At 36.2% G+C, this 20,984-nt stretch overlaps 1 protein-coding gene across 15 annotated transcripts in view; it reads right to left on the reverse strand.

Moving 5' to 3' along the window:
- Positions 1–20,984, reverse strand: part of TMTC2 (transmembrane O-mannosyltransferase targeting cadherins 2) — a 420,522-nt gene that overhangs the window by 160,722 nt on the left and 238,816 nt on the right. For all 15 annotated transcript variants that reach the window (XM_055586702.1, XM_055586726.1, XM_055586696.1 and 12 more), the window contains exon 4: positions 19,832–19,946. In XM_055586702.1, coding sequence (XP_055442677.1) covers positions 19,832–19,946 — 115 coding nt within the window. The remainder of the gene's footprint in view (positions 1–19,831; positions 19,947–20,984) is intronic.

A 20,984-nucleotide genomic window follows, 5' to 3' on the forward strand; every position in this document is an offset into this window, starting at 1 on the left:
TAGTGATGAGAAGACATATTCCTTCACTCAACTCAATGGTCAGGAGAGTAAGGATCTGTTTGTGGCAGGAGTCATTGTTTACAGGTTCTAGCAATGGGAGCTAGAGGCAAATTAGTGGCTGAGGACAGGGAAAAAGAACTGGTGGGGAAGCATAAGATTTGTTGGAATGACGGAAGGTTGGGGATTGAGGTGTTCACAATGAAGAGAAAATGGGTGAATACTTTCAGCACCACTTGCTTTTTATTCTCATCTTTTCTGTTTATTCCACCCTCATATTTTGTAAAGGTACTGGCCCTGCTCAGAGAAACTTCTCATCTTTGAATGCTTCCCATTACTTTTTTTTTAGAGCAGAGTCTAGAAACTGGCCATCTTACTCATCTTTCTTTGATATCAGTTGTTGCTTATAATTACAGTTCCACTCTCTTCTCCAATTCTAGTACTGAGTACTCAGACTTCTGAGTACTCATTTTACATCCCAGGTTTGCTTCGACTCCAAAATCTGATCTTTGAAGATTTAGAGAACTTCCTGAGAATTTTTACATCAGTTAGGCAAAGATACGGGGGATACACACACACACACACACAATCATTAAAACAAATAAACCAAAGGCAATCCATAGAATCTAAATGGCATTAAAAACTGAAATACCTTTAGATTTCAGGGTAGCTCAGATGAATCCCCTAACCTGAAATTTCTATTCTTTAACAAAGTGCTTGCCTGTCATTTTCTGAGTCTGGAGATGAGATGTGGTTACACTGACCAGGCTGGATCTGGGTCTTCCTCTCTAGATGACTGGTGGGTATTTCTTCACTCTATTCTCCGTATTATCAGAACAGCAAGATGGGAACACGCCTCCTTCTTGCCTTTCATCCAACCCCCTATCTAGTCACTTCCACAAATAAGGGTGCCTGGGGAAAGTCAATGTAGGGACACTGTAATTGGAAGCAATGGAGGAGTAAAGAAAAAGGGCATCTTTTAGTACTCATTCTTCTACAGAGGTAAACAGGGATGGAGGAAGAAAGAAAAAGCAGGGAGGCAAGGCCCTAAAATAATCCATGACACACCCTTCGCACACAAAGACTTTAAGGAAAATGGATGTACCTAAATCATGGACAGCACATATAAATACACATCCAACACATATTTATCAAGCTTGTGCTATGAGCTAACCACTATACCAGGCACTTAGGCCATATATAAACTCTGTCTTCAGGGAGATTACATAAAGCTTACATATACAAAATGAACTAACAGTTGTACTTATTTAAATACTGCTATATACAGCTAAATAGGAATTTATAAAGTTCACTAGAAGGTGATAAATGTTAAAAAAAAAAAGAATTAAGTAAAAGAGAATAGGAGTGTGAGAGCAGTGTAGGGGCTGCGGTTTTTTTTTTTTTAACTTTATAATATTGCATTGGTTTTGCCATTTAAATAGGGCAGCTGGGGAGCCTCATGTAATTCTTTGGAGCAAAGAATTGCAAGGAGTGAGTGATATGAAATATAATTTAGCCACAGTAATAATTTAGTACACTATTTATATGAATAGCATGCAAGATGAAAATAAGCAGCAGATGACAAGATATTAATTTTTAAAATTCATCATCTTAATATCCAGATGGTCTCCCTCAAAACTTCAATTATACTTTAAGAAACTTCTCCAACATACGAAGCAACTTCTCCCAAAATGAAGGCCAAATTAGTTAAGTTTTGTGTAAGAGAAAAAAATAAAATGGAAGACAAGATTACTGTATTTCCTGGTGTGTCTAGGAAATAATTCTTAAGTCACAGTAATTGTAAATCTGCAGAGGACTGGCTGGAACTACACAAATAACAAATTCACATCTGTTCATTTTTCTACAAGAGGAAGATACTTTTTTTTTTTCCCCATGATGTAAAACCTCCTTCTGAGAAAACTAAAAATTAACTTATTTGAAATCCTGCTATCAGCCAGCACTGCCCACGTGAATATAATTTTAGGAACTACAACAACAAAAATGCTTCTGGCCATTTGAGCAACTTTCAATCAGTTTTAAAGTTAAACCAAACACGAGGCACTAAAAAACAGGATGCAATTATGAATCTCTTAATAAACCTCTTTTATAGGCTTTCTAATATATGTCTTCAAATGCACCTACAGTGCTCTAGATAAACAATGATTATAAAATTAAAGGCCGTTTTAATGAGATTTCAGAAAAATATCTTTCATCATTTTTCCAACATGGAAAATAGTTTAACTCTCTCTGCACAGTTAATTTTGAATGAATATTTCTACATGCAAAAGCGTGACCCACACTGTGCCACTTTAAAACTATATTCGTAATAGAAAACCTATAATACAAACAAACAGAGGAAGGATTTAATCTCCTCCTTTCTGTTGCCAGGCTCCTATTTTTAAAAAGATTCTGATTTCTCTCAATTTTACTTTAGGTTGCAATGGGGAGGGCAACATTTAACAACATTTAGCAACATTCTTTGCTTCCAGCAAGCAATCCTAGATATCAACACCAGGATGTGTAGTATCCATCACTATAATGAAATGAGTGTAAAATAATAAGTGGTTTAATTCAGTCCTATCCAAAAGCACTTGTTAGTACCAAGGAGGTGTCAAGGACTTCACTATGCGCTAGAAACAAAGACATAAATAAATTATATCCCCAGCTCCTAAGGAGTTCCTATGTGAATTTCAATTCTTTGGTCATTGTGGCCATGCATTTTGTAGGAAAAAAATTATTCTCCAGGACATCCTGTTGTTTTTTGAAGACAAAATGTTACCCTCTACTGCATTCAGAAGTGCATAATACTTCCCAGTTTCTAGACCCATGATTAATGTCAATATTTTGCTTCCAAAGGGACACAAAATCCTCATAGAAATACTTCTCTACAGTACATGATTTTTGGCCATTTTCTCTCTTCTTGCTGTCCTATACATCAGCTTCAATGGCATCAAACATCCTAGGTTTCTCTCTTTTTCTTTGAGCACACTTTATGGTTCCACTTTCAAAACCAAGCTCCTTTAATATTGATGTTACCCAGGATTCCATCCATGGTCCTTCTTTCCTTTATCCATATATATATACATACATTATACACACACACATACCCTCCACAATTATTTCTAGTTTCAACTCACACACTTGTATAATTACTCCTAAGTCTACATCCTCTACCTCAGAATGCTCTCACGAGTAGTAGAAACACATTCTAGCTGCCTAGTGGATGCCCAACAGTCATCTGAAACTTACACAGTCAATTCTGTACAATTTTCCTCCTAAATGAACTTCTTCGTGTGTCTTTATAGTTTGACTCCTCTTTTCTTTCTCTTTATTATTCTTCCTTTTGCTCCAAGCTGAGCTGTCTTTGCCTTTTCATAATAATACAAGCATCTCTTGCTTAGAAGAGATGTTGCTTTATTAACATATTTTTAAATCCAAACTTCAAGCTACTTGAGGACAGAAACTATACTGTCAGTTTATTCTCATCATCCAACATCTATCACTCTGAGGGCTCTAATGTTTGTTGAATGAATGATTGAAACCTTATTTCCAATAAACAAATTGCATATGTGTTCATGACTATTTGCTGTTGTTGTTCAGTTGCCTAGTGAAAGCTGCTCAGTCGTGTCCGACTGTTTGCGACTCCATGGGCTATACAGTCAGTGGAATTTTCCAGGCCAGAAAACTGGATTGGGTAATCTTTCCATTCTCCAGGGGATCTTCCCAAGCCAGGGGGTCTAACCCAGGTCTCCCACATTGCAAGCGGATTCTTTACCAGTTGAGTCACAAGGGAAGCCCAAGAATACTGGAGTGGGTAGGCTATCCCTTCTCCAGCGGATATTCCTGATCGAGGAATCGAACCAGGGTCCCCTGCATTGCAGGCAGATTCTTTACCAACTGAGCTATCAGGGAAGCCCTTCAGTCATTAAGCCATGTTCAACTCTTTGCAACCCCATGGATGGCGGCACAGCAAGCTTCCCTGTCCTTCACTATCTCCCTGAGTTTGCTCAAACTCATGCCCATTGAGTCAGTGATGCCATCCAAACATTTCATCCTCTGTCACCCCCTTCTCACACTCTCAATCTTTCCCAACATCAGGGTCTTTTCCAACGAGTCAGTTCTTCACATCAGGTGACCAAATGAAGCTTCGGCTTCTGCATCAGTAACTCCATTGAATATTCAAGGTTGATTTTCTTTAGGATTGACTGGTTTGATCTCCTTGCTGTCCAAGGGACTCTCAAGCATCTTCTCCAGCATCACAGTTTAAAAGCATCAATTCTTCAGTGCTCAGCCTTCTTTATGGTCCAGCTCTCACATCCGTACATGACCACTGAGAAACTCATAGCTTTGACTAGAAGGACCTTTGTCGGCAAAGTGATGTTTCTGCTCTTTAATACATTGTCTAGGTTTGTGATAGCTTTTCTTCCAAAGAGTAAATATCTTTTAATTCCGTGGCCACAGTCACTGTCTACAGTGATTTTGGAGCCCAAGAAAATAAAATCTGTCATTGTTTCCACTTTTTCCTTACTTATTTGCCATGAAGTGAAGGGATCAGACACCATCATCTTCATTTTTTGAATGCTGAGTTTTAAGCCAGCTTTTCCCTCTCCTCTTTCACCTTCCTCAGGAGGTTCTTTAGCTCCTCTAGGCTTTCCTGATAGCTCCTCCAAAGCAGGAGACCCCAGTTTGATTCCTGGGTTGGGAAGATCCCCTGGAGTAGGGAAAAGCTACCCACTCCATTATTCTTGGGCTTAGCTGGTAAAGAATCCGCCTGCAATGTGGGAGACTTTGGTTTGATCCCTGGGTTGGGACGATCCCCTGGAGAAGGAAAAGGCTACCCACTCCAGCATTCTGGCCTGGAGAATTCCGTGGACTGTATAGTCTATCATTGTGTCGCAGAGAGTTGGACACAACTAAGCAACTTTCACTTTTCCTTTCTGCCATTGAAGTGGTTCATGTCTATAAACATACTCAAAATATAATCCATATTAATCAAACTTTATAATTGCTCAGTATATCTCATAAAAGTGTGAAAATTAGTGATGTTTGACATAGGTATTACAAGCATTGGAGATTTTAGAGTGGTAAGAAAATAGATTTTACCTTGAAAGCTAAACTGTAAAATCAAGCCACAATGATTCAGAGAAATGGTATTCAAAAATGAACTGTGGGGAAAAAAAAATAAGATGGCTCTGAAGTTAGCAGGTATGAAGTGATAACCTGTTTAATTATATTAACACAACTGAATTCAATACAAAATTCTGCATGTAAGAAAGGTAGTGTGACTTAGAAAAAAAGGTCTGTAAGTGTGATTTACAGAGGTAAATGCCAATAGCACTTATTCCAGCACTTTCCAAGGAAGGAGGAACTTCAGTCAAGAGGTTTCATAGCATCAAGCTGTCCTGGACTAATATCATTATAATTCATCCAATATTCTTTTGCCTGATACTCTTATATACTGAAAGTTTTTAACACTTGGATAGATATGCTTACCAAATAAATTAATGATTCCCATGATGATTTGACTGGACTCTGAGTGGGGCTTTCCTGGTGGCTCAGATGGTAAGGAATCTGCCTGCAATGAGGGAGACCTGTGTTCAATCCCTGGGTCAGGACTATATCCTGGAGAAGGGAATGGCTACCATTACAGTATTCTTGCCTGGAGAATTCCATGGAAAGAGGAGCCTAGGGGGCTACAGTTCATGGTGTCTCAAAGAGTCGGACAGGACTGAGCGACTGAGTCTTTCTAGTTCCTGTGACAATACAGTGGGGGAATCCCACCTAAACACTACTTCTACAGGATAACCCTGCCAAACTTCTGCGTGTTTTCATTAGACAAGTAGGTTTCTCTGGGACTGATCACCCCAGGCAACTAAGTAGCCCAGGCACCTGACCTGATAGCTTCTTCCTGAAAACCACTTGCAAAAACCCACTAGATACTTTGAAAGCTGTAAAATGAGCTTTCATGTAACCTATAATTTGTACTTTGAATAATCACATATGATGTTTTACACTATAAAACCTGCAATGAAAAATTTTTCACTGTGTGTCTTTTTTAATCGGTCTGTATGTATTATAATTTAGCTTCTCCATTAAATTATTTCTAACTTCTTCTTTACCATCCTACAGATGTCTAGGTCATCATATATTTATTCTCTTGTGTTAATCTATCCTGCCATCTTGACAGGACAGACGACTTGGACACATTTCTTGAATGTAGTATATAGCATTCTACATTCTCTAGCATATAGTATAGTATCCAAAACTCAAGTGGATAATTTAATGCTAAAACATACTCAAGAATTTACATGCACAAATGCATATAAATGGTTGATGAAATCATCAAGCATGGTTAATTTGCCCTAATTTCAAATAATTACTAATTTTTACTTTGAAAATATTTTCAATAAAGGCGACACTGATATCCTTAGTTGATCCACTTTTACTGTAGGGATGGTTAATGCTATAGGAATTCTACAAATTAGAACTGAAAATTACTGAAAGATATATTTAAATAATGTATTTCTATAAATAAAAATCAATTGTATAGCCACTTACACATCTCAAGTAGGATTTTAAACAGATTATTTCTATTTTAGGAATCATGAAACATCATCACAGTTTTAATAAATCAGAATAGAAGTAAATGCTTTATTATTTACTATTTGAGTTTTTTCTGATTAACAAAGATATCAGAATTTGTTGTGCTGAAACATCCCTTGGCTGGTTATCCAATTATATAATTATTTTCTCTTATTAATTCTAAAAAAAGTTTTTTTTTCTATATGTTTGTTATAAAGAAAATGTTTTGGGTTTGGTGGGAGGAAGGAAATGAGAAGTCAGATCTTGACATCAGATGATATATTCCAGAATCTTTATCCCACCTCAGTATGTATACAATAACCATGTTACCTGTGAGGTAATTTTACTACTCTTACATTTTCTGGACATGGCTTTTTCATAGGTATACATAATGGAAAAAGTAGTGGAATAAATCAATACGAAGAGTCAAACGGGAACGTGACTAGTAACATGAGTGGGAAAAGAAGGGAACTGACTAGATATACTTGACAAACCTGAGACTGTTTTCTAGCAAACTTGCATTTTGTTAGTTTATTTTCAGTCAGTGAATTCACTAATCAACTTATTTAATAGTTTATTAACTCATTAATTAATCCATATATACATAGTTTAAATCATTCATTAGATTCTTAATCACCATGGATTAGTGCACAATTTAAAGCTCATGTGCTTGGCGTGGTACTTGGTACTGGGGATGGAATGCTACCTAAACATCCCCTGGCCTTACAGAGATTGCACTGTAACTAACAAAAACATGGTAACATACATGTAAATATGCACGTGTGCATGCTAAGTTGCTTCGATCATATCCGACTCTTTGCAACCCTATGGGCTGTAGTCCGCTAGGCTCCTCTGTCCACGAGATTCTCCAGGTAAGAATATTTGAATGGGCTGCCATTTCCTCCTCCAGGGGATCTTTTTGCATTGGAAGGTGGGTTCTTTACCACTAGCACCACCTAGGAAGCCCAATATAGAAATATGATCCATACTAAAAAGAAACAAGTATTAGTTGCTATGGTAACATCTGGGACCAACTATCCATATTCCAATTCTGGTAATAAGAAAAGTATCAAGAAATCTTCCCAGAGAAGTATACAGGTATGTAAAAGTATAAGGCCAGGCAAAAACGATGGGGAGTAGGGTATAAAGAGGTCATAAGAAGAGAAAACAGAATGCTGCAGGCAAAACAAATAGTATGTGCAAAGGCCTGCCAGCAAATAAGAATGTAACATTTGGGAAAAATCCAAGAAAGAACTTTCAACTAAAACCCAGACATATGATAGAGCAACAACAAAATTTGGAATCAGTTATCTTTAGAAAAAAGTAAAACCTAAATAATCAGAACAACCAGTTTAAACTGTAATGAGTGGGAATAAAATAATATAATTCACATTAGCAGAAATACTTTTTAGAAAAAAATTAGAATAAATCATCAACAAACATGTGAGACTTTCCCAAACACAATACTTTAAATATGGGACATTTAAAATTTGAAATAAATACAGAAATACATTTATCTGGAAGGGATACTTCAAGAGTAGAACAATGTCAGTTTACCTCCCTTGAACATATAGTCACTGGAAAATCAACTAAAAGCCCAAATGGACTTCTAATCCAATTTAACAAGGCTATGATAAGTTCCTATTAAAAAAAAAACCAGAGGAATAATCAAGAAGTGCTTGAAGATAAATAACAAAAATGGGAAACTTACCTTTTAAAATATAAAATATACCAGAAGTTATATTAAATAAAACAATCTGTTCTTGGTGTAGGTTATCAAAAGACCAAAATAAAGCCCATAACAACCTTTTGTTTACATATAATTTGGCCTATGTGAGAAGCAGTTAATAAATTATTATGGGGACATTATGTTTCATTTTGGGGGGAGGGGGAAATCACCTTAATACAAAACATATATTCAGGGTAGACTAAGTAGCTGAAGAAAAAAATAATTCTAAAAACATTTAAAAATGGACAGTAACTTTTAAAAATATTAGCCTATGACTGGTCTTCATAGAGACAAAATGCAGAGGCTTTAAAGGAAAGGGTCTATGGATTTTATTTATTTATATATACAGAGAGAGAGAGACTCAAGTTATGTACAATAGATTATCATAAGAAAATTAAAAACACAAGCAAAAACTAGGAGAAAATATCTGCAGAACAAACATTTGTGCAACAGAGGGGCCTATTTTTACCTTAAATCTTATAAATCAACAAGAAAAACATCTCAGTCAAGAACTAGGTAAATGGCTGAGAATTAGGTATGCCTGAGTCCCTTCGCTATTTATCTTAAACTACCACATTTTTAATCAGCTATACTCCAATACAAAATGTTTTTGATGTTAAAAAAAAGAATAATAATTTCTGAATAATTAATTTCCAGAAAAATTACTAACAGCTAATAAACAAAACAAACTCCACTGGTAATTAGGGAAATGAAGAATCAAGCAACACAGTCTTGAAACCATCCTACTGGACATTTATTAATGCTGTCTATGTAACAGACCCAATTGAAACAATATAATCAGAGGCAGTAATGAAAATTATGACACATCTGTACATATACTCAGGAGTAAAAAGTCACCGGTTATGCACATATGCAGGGGAAAAGTTAAAATTATGCTTATATAATTACATGTTATAACTACATATAGAAAAAAGTAAAAAGATATGTACTAGAGAAGGAGATAAGATGTGTAAGGAATGCAATAATAACTTTTATATTTTACTCATATTTTTCAGTAGTGTTTCAGTGTTCTACAACATACTGTATTCAAGTACAAATGAAGTGGTAAAATAATCAATTAAAACAAAATCAAAGTATATAATAAGTGTTAGGTTTTGTTCTTCCCATGTGAAGTAGGCAAGTACCTGCAAGCTGTTTCACCTTCTTCCAGGAATCACTAAAGAGCCTGACGAGTCATGTATCCAGAGGTCTGATGACTCCAAGCCACTGGAATATGACCAAAGTCTCTCAGTCCCATTCATCTGATATTAAATATGGCAAGCACTTCCTGGCATTCCTGTTTGATAGCCTCTCCTGAATTCTCTTTTGCGAGACCTGTCGACTTCCCTGGTATTCTCTGCGCACCTCCCTCCATTCCTTACATGCACATATCCATGGAAATTGGCAGGAAACCTTGTCCTGAACTCTAGCCATTTGGCCAAGTGTTATGCCCCACCTCATTTCTACAGATCTTACTTTCATAGGCTTCTCACGCCTTATTTTCAATGAGGATTCAAGGGATGACTCAACCCCATTATCAGGTAGTCTCACCAGCACAGCTCAGCTGGTAAAGAACTGGCCTGCAATGCAGGAGCCCCCAGTTCAATTCCTGGTTCAGGAAGGTCCCTGGAGAAGGCATAGGCTACCCACTCCACTATTCTTGGGCTTCCCTAGTCAATCAGCTGTTAAAGAATCTGCCTGCAATGTGGGAGACCTGGGTTCAATCCCTGGATTGGGACGATCCCCTGGAGAAGGGAACGGCTACCCACTCCAGTATTCTGGCCTGAAAAATCCCATGGACTGTATAATCCGTGAGGTTAAGAGACATGACTGAGCAACTTTCACTTTTTCACTTTACTTCCCCCCTCATTTCTACAGATCTCACTTTCATAGCCTTCTCACGCCTTATTTTCAATGAGGATTCAAGGAATGACTCAACCCCATTATCAGGTAGTCTCGCCACTTTCATTTTGTAATCTCTTATCTTTCTAACCTCTCAAGGGTCCTCAAAACCTGACCCTGAACAAACAAATCTCTCATTAGAACTGTACGTATGATGCCAGCTCTGCACCCCACATTTCCCCCATTGCTCTGTCCTCCTAAATCAATGCCTCTGAAGACAGAGCTCTTGGCATCATGAGATATATAAACGTGTTCTATGTAAATTTTTAGATTTGTTAAGGAGTCTTTCCCTTAACCCCTCTCTCCCATTAAAAACTCATGCGCTTGGCATTGTGCTTGACACTGGGGACAGAATCTGTCACTCTGCCTCAAAATAAAGCTCCCAACAGGCAGCTATCATGGATTGAATTCTCTCTCTCCTAAAAAAGATGTGTTGAAGTTGTAACTTTCAATACCTTACTTGGAAAAAGGGTCACTGCAGATGTGATGTGATAACAAGAGTGAGCCCCTAATCTGACTGGTATCCTTATAAGTGGATGCAAAGGCAAAGTCACACAGGGAGATCATCATGTGATGACAAAGGCAGAGATTGGAGGCATGCAGCTGTGAGCCAGGGAACTCCAAAGAATCCCAGCAAACCACAGGCAAGAGGGAAGGAAGGATTCCCCTAATGGTTTCAGAGGGACCATGCCCTGTGGACAGCTTCACTTTGTACTGCTAGCCTCCAGAACTGGGCCACAATACATTTCTATTATTTTAAACCACTTAATTTGCAGTACTTCATTGTGGCAGCCCTGGGAAACTAATACAGGAATCAACCCTAACATAAATATATTTGCTTCTGAAACTTTAAGAAAATACAACTCTAGACACCTTATTCAAGAAGGCTCTTGTTGTCCAGAATTGTTCAGTGACAATGATCAAAACAATCATTCAAAGAACCACAAATGCAGCTACCTAATATCCATTGCTAACCTTATCACTTCTAGTAATAAATGTAACCTCCTCTGCTCTGATAAGAATACCATAAATCATTGGTAAAATCAACAAACACAGTTAGAACTTCTGTAGATATGGAGAGATGTAATGACCAATAAGAAACTGCCACTACCTCAAGAAGCTGAATTTGAATAGTAATGACCACTGTATTTCAATATAAAATATGGTATTTCTATAACTTCAGACAGATAATCATTATGTTGCAGAAGTATTTATTCCTAGTTTATGTCTTGTTCACTGAAGCAGATGTTGATCAAAACCTTTCCTAGCACTTCTAGAGATGATCATAATTTTTTGCCTCTTCTGACTTTTTATTTTTTTTTTTTTTTTAATTTTATTTTATTTTTAAACTTTACATAACTGTATTAGATTTGCCAAATATCAAAATGAATCCGCCACAGGTTTACATGTGTTCCCCATCCTGAACCCTCCTCCCTCCTCCCTCCCCATTCCATCCCTCTGGGTCGTCCCAGTGCACCAGCCCCAAGCATCCAGTATCGTGCATCGAACCTGGACTGGCAACTCGTTTCATACATGATATTTTACATGTTTCAATGCCATTCTCCCAAATCTTCCCACCCTCTCCCTCTCCCACAGAGTCCATAAGACTGTTCTATACATCAGTGTCTCTTTTGCTGTCTCGTACACAGGGTTATTGTTACCATCTTTCTAAATTCCATATATATGCGTTAGTATACTGTATTGGTGTTTTTCTTTCTGGCTTACTTCACTCTGTATAATAGGCTCCAGTTTCATCCACCTCATTAGAACTGCTTCAAATGTATTCTTTTTAATGGCTGAATAATACTCCATTGTGTATATGTACCACAGCTTTCTTATCCATTCATCTGCTGATGGGCATCTAGGTTGCTTCCATGTCCTGGCTATTATAAACAGTGCTGCGATGAACATTGGGGTACTCGTGTCTCTTTCCCTTCTGGTTTTCTCAGTGTGTATGCCCAGCAGTGGGATTGCTGGATCATAAGGCATGTCTATTTCCAGTTTTTTAAGGAATCTCCACACTGTTCTCCATAGTGGCTGTACTAGTTTGCATTCCCACCAACAGTGTAAGAGGGTTCCCTTTTCTCCACACCCTCTCCAGCATTTATTACTTGTAGACTTTTGGATTGCAGCCATTCTGACTGGCGTGAAATGGTACCTCATAGTGGTTTTGATTTGCATTTCTCTGATAATGAGTGATGCTGAGCATCTTTTCATGTGTTTGTTAGCCATCTGTATGTCTTCTTTGGAGAAATGTCTATTTAGTTCTTTGGCCCATTTTTTGATTGGGTCATTTATTTTTCTGGAGTTGAGCTGTAGGAGTTGCTTGTATATTCTTGAGATTAGTTGTTTGTCAGTTGCTTCATTTGCTATTATCTTCTCCCATTCTGAAGGTTGTCTTTTCACCTTGCTAATAGTTTCCTTTGATGTGCAGAAGCTTTTAAGGTTAATTAGGTCCCATTTGTTTATTTTTGCTTTTATTTCCAATATTCTGGGAGGTGGGTCATAGAGGATCCTGCTGTGATGTATGTCAGAGAGTGTTTTGCCTATGTTCTCCTCTAGGAGTTTTATAGTTTCTGGTCTTACGTTTAGATCTTTAATCCATTTTGAGTTTATTTTTGTGTATGGTGTTAGAAGAGCATAGCAATTGAATTGTGGTATTGAATACTCCACCATAAATCGTAGACTAAATCCCATTTGAAAGTGGTGTTGTAATCTTTAATATGCTACTGCATCTATTATATTAATTTTAGGGTATGTTTACATGTATATTGTACTGATGTGCTCAGTCATGACTCTTTGCGACCCCATGGACTATAGCCCACCAGGCTCCTCTGTCCACGGAATTTTCCAGGCCAGAATACTGGAGTAGGTTGCCATTTACATGTATATTCATAAGTCTAAGTGGCCTGCTGTGATTCTGTTATTTGTTCTTGCTTGTTTGCTTCTTGTTTTTGAGTTTTGTTGTCATCATTTTGTTGTCATCTCTTCTGTTTTTTTGGTTTTCAATTACATCAGACTTTTTACTATCCATTTTATCTAGCTTCACAAAAATAACTGAGAAGTATAACTAGTGCAACAAATACTATTTGATTAAAGATCTGATAGAACTTACTCATGAAATGCCCTAACTTGATTCCTTGGGGGAGAAAATTCTTCAATGTGGTTTTCAAATTTTTCCAAGGTTTTGATTCAGATTGTCTACTTCTTCTTGGGCTAATGTTAAACATTTATATTTTCCCAGAACAGTATCCATATTACTAAGATGTTAATAAATATAACTAACATTGTTATTTTAAGCTTCCATATATCTGAAAATAGGCCCATTCTCATTCTCAATATTGTATATTTGAGATTTTGTATTTCATCCATGATCTTTGCCATAAATTGCTGATCCTTTAATAGAATAAGCTCTTACACTTATTCATTACTTCCCATTTTTTCTCCATATTCTACTTTATTAGAATTTTCTATTTTTAGTTCTCTTAAATTTATTAGTTTATTGTATTACTCCTTTCCTAGCTTTTCAGATTAGATGATTACTTACATTTTTATAGAACCAAAATGACAACTAATTTATGGTGGCAAAATCTCTATTATCCACAGAAATAATCCCCTCTGTTATGCAAGATAATCAAGAATTGATTAAACCACATTAAATTTATTATCTACATTCTGAAATCTGGTGCCTAATGAAATATTCAGTGTTCTATTGAATTCCCTGTTTAGGTAGCAATTGGAACAGATTGACTGGGATAAATCTATAACAATGAAAGAACACTGAGTATTTTTCAGATGAGAAATCAATTATATTTCTGATGGCAGTGGGCAGTGTAGTTAAAAGGTTGAAAGTCGGCTGTGCATTTGTAAGATTTGACAGTGTAAATCACTGAGCAATGGTCCACCCGACTTATCCCTGAAAATTTATTACACCTGAAAAGATAAATGAATATCATACGGCAGATCTGTTAAATGGGCCTTAAAACAACTTGTGGGAACTACTGAATTTTAATAAATTTGACAATATGAATAAAACACTAAATACAGGCTATGCAATAAATGTAACACATTTATTGAGATTAACAGTAGAATTGTTAGGAAGTAGGCAAAATGGTTAAGGGGGTCAAAAGGTGCAAATTTGAGTTATAAGATAAGTAAGTCCTGGAGATACAATGAACACATGGCAAAGTGACTAGTTAATAACATTATATCATATATTTAAAAGTTGCTAAGAGAGAGATGCTAAATAAAAGTTCTCATCACAAGACAAAAAAATTTGTAACAGTGTATGGTGACAGATGTTAACTCAATTTCCTATAGTAGTCATTTTGCAATATAAATAAATATTGAATCATTGTACATCTGAAACTAATAAAATCTTACATGTCAATTATACCTGAACACAAAAAGGTACTACTAAGTACTGTTTTAAATTTCACATTATATGACTATAATCTGCAACATGGATTGAAGTGATAACAAAATGTGATAATGTTTAGGCAATTAAAAACAGTTTCTATAGTACTTTCTCAAAGGCAACTTAGCTCAGATGTACAAACCCATGATGTTTTTAACAAAATAGTACAGCCTGAGTTTAATAAACTAAGGAACTATCATAAAAAAATTTAACTTATATTTTTTGTTAGATGTAATTCCAAGTATTTTAATTTCTACATGAAAGGTGTTTTGAACTATTTTCCTGAATTTGAAAGTTGTATACTGAGATTTTTCTTCCCTCAAAATCTTGGTTTATTTCTGCCAGCTAGGGCAGAATACTATTGCTGCAGCCTTGTAGCGTCAGAACATCTTAAGTTCAAATATTGCCCCCTGTACTGTGTGTGCGATCTTACACAAATTATCTGAGTTTCATTTTCTTTTTTGTGCAAACATCAAGTGAAGATAAAATGTCATAACATATATAAGCAACTAACAAGAGTAGTTAGGACATAAATATAATTCAAGTAACTATTGCCAAAGAAAAAATTTAAAATTATCCTATCACGAGAGTTGCACTATAAAGAAAACTGAACGCTGAAGAATTGATGGTTTTGAACTGTGGTGTTAGAGAAAACTCTTGAGAGTTCCTTGGACTGCAAGGAGATCCTACCAGTCCATCCTAAAGGAAATCAGTCCTGAATATTCATTGGAAGGATTGATACTGAAGCTGAAACTACAATACTTTGGCCATGTGATGCAAAGAACTGACTCATTGGAAAAGACACTGATGCTGGGCAAGATTGAAGGCGGGAGGAGAAGGGGATGACAGAGGATGAGATGGCTGGATGGCATCACTGACTCAATGGACATGAGTTTGAGTAAGCTCCAGGAGTTGGTGATGGACAGGGAGGCCTGGCGTGCTGCAGTCCATGGTGGCTGCAAAGAGTCAGAGATGACTGAGTGACGGAACTAAACTGACTGAACTGAAAGCTATACATATGCACTGCTTGGATATAACTTGGTATTAATTAATCTTGTATAAAAGAAGTCCTCAAAGTTTTAACATCTTTTAATGCAATGCTTCCTAAACTTTAGATATAACCACTTATCATTTATACTATTTCTTAATAGTTTTCCAAATCATTCTTTTTTTTCTCTTTTCTCTCCTAGAACAGTATTTGGTTGTGCTAGTTATATTTTTAAAATATAAACATAAAAATAAAACTATAGGAATTAATTTTAAGACTATCTCTGGCTTCTTAGAATATCCTGAGTCTGGTCAGTGGTGGCATACCTGTCTTTAGGAATTATTGTTTTGAAGTTACAAAATGAAGTATGTTTCCAAGTTATATTCCAAATAAAAATTTCCAGCAATATGATTTTTTCTACAATTGACAAAGCAGATTGATGAACATTGAATATGTTTTTAAAAAAACTTAGGTTACTTATTTAAAGGAAGGTAGAAGATCTAATAGGAGCTTATGATTCTCAGCAGCCTCTATGGCTCCGTGATAGAGAATCTCAGTGGTAGAGAACCTGCCTTGCAAGGCAAGAGACGCAGGTTTGATTCCTCGTCTGGGAGGATCCCACATACCTCAGAGCAGCTAAGACTGTGCACCGCAACTACTGAGCCTGTGCGTTAGAGCCCAGAAGCCGCAACTACTGAGCCTGTGAGACCTGGAGCCCATGCTCCCCAACAAGAGGAGCCACTACAAGGAGACGCCCTCGCATTGCAGCTGCAGAGTAGCCCTCACTCGCTTCAGCTAGAGAAAAGCCTGTGCAGCAATGAAAACCCAGCACAAATATAAATAAAGAATACTATCACATTCCTTGATAAATATGAGCATTTCATGTTAACTACTATAACAGCTTCATTAATTTCAGATTTTTGGTCATAAAGCATCTTTAAGAGACTTAACTGATAATATGAAATGGGATTAACAACTGCTGCTACCACAAAGGAATGTTATTGGGCTAAAGTGAGCAAAGTAAACTCCTTTACTTTCAGGATTTGCAATAGAACAAGAATTATGTCTGTATATTAGAGCAAGTTATGTGATATAGCATATATATCTCAAAAAATGTTTTTTTATTTGTCAAATAGTCCTTAAATTGTCCACGAGAAAACCTTAACTACAGAAAAAAACAGAAAAAAAAAAAAAAGATTGCTCCTAGGTATACATGATACCAAGCATATTTATGATATTATGGGTTGCAAAATATCTATTGATGCATTTTATTACTATTTAATTAAAAATCATTGAAGGATTCACCTATTTTGAAACATAATTATGTAGCAGAAATCTGTGAACCACATGGGTTATATAACACAATATATCAAAAATCACTGCCACGTTTTCTTGTGGAATTGCCTGTTCATTTGAGGTAACAGCTAAGTGTTGTTAAAGAAACTTGCCATATTAGAAATATTACTTTGACACTATTTATGCCATATCCCATTTCCTACAAATGGTGAGGTGGGAGAACCCAATCTTGTTAACAACCACTCCTCCAGCAGGAATTTTCATTAGGGTTCAGGGAGGTTTATCTATTTGTTTTCACAGTTTATATATGTATCCACAGAGTGAGCTATAAAATGCAGTTCTTAAATTATATCTAAAGTATATTCATCTAATTGAGTAAATTTTCTTTTTCTTTCAACCCTTGCTCAACAAACATCACCAAAAGATAGTTAACTTTTTAACCAATGGCTGCAGATAAGAAAAACAAGTTCAGAGACGAGATGCTAGTTGTTCAGCTTTTCCCCCCGAAAATATATAGAAATAGGCACAAGAAGCAAAGTGGCCATATGTGACCCAAATTGCAAGGCAAAAGGTCCCTCTGACAATATTATTTTCAGAGGCAAAAGTAAATAAATATTTGTATAAATTTATTAAACAGATAAGGTTTTTTAATTAAATAATAAAGTATGAAATTATGAATTTATTATTTATTATGAATAATAAACTATGAAATTAAAAGACGCTTACTCCTTGGAAGGAAAGTTATGACCAACCTAGACAGCATATTAAAAAGCAGAGACATTACTTTGTCAACAAAGGTCCGTCTAGTCAAGGCTATGGTTTTTCCAGTAGTCATGTATGGATGTGGGAGTTGGACTATAAAGAAAGCTGAGCACTGAAGAATTGATGCTTTTGAACTGTGGTGTTGGAGAAGACTTGTGAGAGTCACTTGGACTGTAAGGAGATCCAACCAGTGCGTCCTAAAGGAAATCAATCCTGGGTGTTCATTGGAAGGACTGATGTTGAAGCTGAAACTCCAATGTTTTGGCCACCAGAGCTGACTCATTTGAAAAGATCCTGATGCTGGGAAAGATTGAGGGCAGGAGAAGAGAATGACAGAGGATAAGATGGTTGGACAGCATCACCTACTCAATGGACATGAGTTTGGGTAAACTCTGGGAGTTGGTGATGGATAGGAAGGCCTGGCATGCTGCAATTCATGGGGTTGCAAAGAATCGGACACGACTGAGCAACTGAACTGAACTGAATCTATGAATTAATAATATGGTATCATCATATTATTTAGATGAAGACATGGGGGAGCTTTGCTAGAGAATCTAGATACATCCATTCACGAAAAGAAAAAGATGCAATCTCAAATTATTTCAGGGAAATGATGGTTTTATATACACACACACACACACACACACACACACACACATATATATTGTGTATATGATGAAGTATAAAACAGCAGAGATCTTGTAAATATCAGGGGCTGTATAAACTGGAGAGGGAGTGCTCCACCTGAAGGCACAATTTAAAAAGAGAAAATTGAACTCTGCAGGTCAACACAAAACACACACTGATCTAATTTAGACTTCAGGCCAACAAAAGACTGAGACCCCAGGTTTAAAGTCTAGGAGGTTAAAGCCAAGGTAAATATACAAATAGGAAGTTAAACGGAGCTCATCTTGTCTGTTTTCCCTTAAAATATCTTGATTTTGGTTTGTTTTTTTTTTCTTCGTGAATTGTTAAAAAAATATATGTGCTTGAGATTTAGCCATATTAAAAATGAAGTTGGAAAATTAATTTAATACTATGGATATTGCATTGCAGTCATTAAACACAAGCAGTAGACATCTTGTGATGCCTGTTCCCTTTCTACAGGGAACTAGTCCTCCGCCCTTCTACTCCAATCCTGGAGGCACTGTGGGTGGAGGTCTGTCTCAAGAATGCATGACCTTAGGAAGGTTATTCAGGACCTTTTTCAGGATTAATAGACACACCAAGACAACTCCTTCAGAGCCTAAGAACACTCTATATGCATAGAGGTGTAGGAGTCATCTCATTAACATAGACAGAGTACCAGAAAAAGCAGTAAACCCTGAGGAAACCAAAAATACAAAATAGAGACAAATACTCAAAACATAATAAAGTATCTGGATCTATTCATGCCTTCATCTAGTCAACCCCAGGAAATTTTCAACTATGGGGGCTAATAAATTCTCTTTTGTGTTTAAGCAAGTTTAGGCTAAGGTTCTATTACTTATAAACAAAAAAGTATCCAATACAAGAGACAGAAAAGAATTTCAGTTTAACTTGCATTTATCCACTCACATCTAACTGCACCCCCTGGACTTTCCATTCAAAGAATAGAAGAGCATTTTCCCCCAGTGATTTTTCTAACCTAACATACACAGGCATTCCAAATTATCCCATTATTCCAACCTAATCATCTCTACCTTTGAAGGACAAGGTGGAAAAAGAAAAATATTATCTTATTAACTTCCCAGTTTCAGTACATACTTTCTATACATACTTTGACACCAGCGATAAAATATACCATTAAAAAATCAAGATATCAATTATATAGAGCATCATGCATAGCAGTCTTATTTTATGAACCGAAGTACTAAGGTACAAACTTAAAAAAAAAAAACAAAAAACAAAAGCTGTTAAACCAATTTTTGTATGTTATATGGCATACTACTTCAAAAATTTCAGCCATATTATGTGAATACACATGAATATCAATGATGTGACCCAAAACAAAGAGTTGTTATACAAATACCATCCATTTGCTAGCCTCAGAAGCATGATTCATGAAAAAGACTTTCAGAATATTAGCTATCATCATATCCATTTCCAGCAGTGAAAACAATAGCCTTGCTCATCATGTTTCAAAGATACCAAACCAGGAAAAGCAATGCATACTCACAAATTATAAAGCATGTCAGCCATGTTGCTTCGGTAATACAAAGCATTTCTATAGGCGCTTTCAGCTTCAGAAATTTTGCTCTGACTCTTGAGAACATTTCCAAGGTTACCCCACGCTGCCAAAAAAAGAAAGAAGTATTCAGACTAGTGTCATTCCGATTATATATGATATACTATCAGGCCGTCAGGAAGTACCACAAGGAGAGAAAAAAAGCCTCATAAAACATCTTTAAGAAAGAAAATTTATGTCCTTTAAACTCAAACTGAGGGATTACATGTGAAAGCCTAAAGGATGATGATTATGTCTCAAAGCAAATACATAGACATACAATTTATCATAAGGCCAAGAACGATGTTACCTTAAGATCACCTACAAAGATTTGAAGCTTTTTCAAATTTCAGTAGAGTTCTTCACGAACTGAAATTGTTGTATACCTACTAAACCAGAAACTGTAAGAAATGATCTTAAAATAAACAAAGGTTTCATTCAAAAACAAAAACACTGATAAATAACAGAAGAATTGGGAATCAAAAAGAAGATAACTAAGATCAAAGATATAAAGAGGCTTAATAGTCATCAGAATATATCAGCAAAACATTATGCTCCTTAAAATACTTAAGTATATATGGTTTACTCAGATATAATGTTTTTATATCTTTCCTGCTAATAAATTCACAAGTGGGAAAATCAGTAAGTTTGTGTCTTCACACATAATCACACTTAAAAATTTACATTTCACTATACCCTTTATTTTTCACTCCAAACAATCATGATTTCTCAATATTATAAGATACCCCATCACCAGCTGCCCACAAAGCAAGGCACTCAAGCAGACCTATTCTTCAAACTTGGATGCTTCTCTTGTCCTTTTTCTTTCCCACAAGGAGATGGGTTGCTGGGCCCTTAAACCAGAGTCCCTCCCAACTAAAAGATGAGGATGAGAAGGCTCATGTGTGTCAAGATCTATTCATCTGGAGAATTACTAGTTCTATATGGAGAATGAAAGGGTTTGAGATACCAATTTTTAATGCATAAAAATGTATAGAATCTTTCGATCCCAAATTTGCTTGTGTGCCCTGTAATTTAACACACTGTGTCTTCATTTACTAATCTGCAACATGGGAGAAAATAATATCTCCTGGGTTTTTTGACA

This window comes from Bubalus kerabau, chromosome 1 (genome assembly GCF_029407905.1).
Source record: "Bubalus kerabau isolate K-KA32 ecotype Philippines breed swamp buffalo chromosome 1, PCC_UOA_SB_1v2, whole genome shotgun sequence".
Lineage (NCBI taxonomy): Eukaryota > Metazoa > Chordata > Mammalia > Artiodactyla > Bovidae > Bubalus > Bubalus kerabau.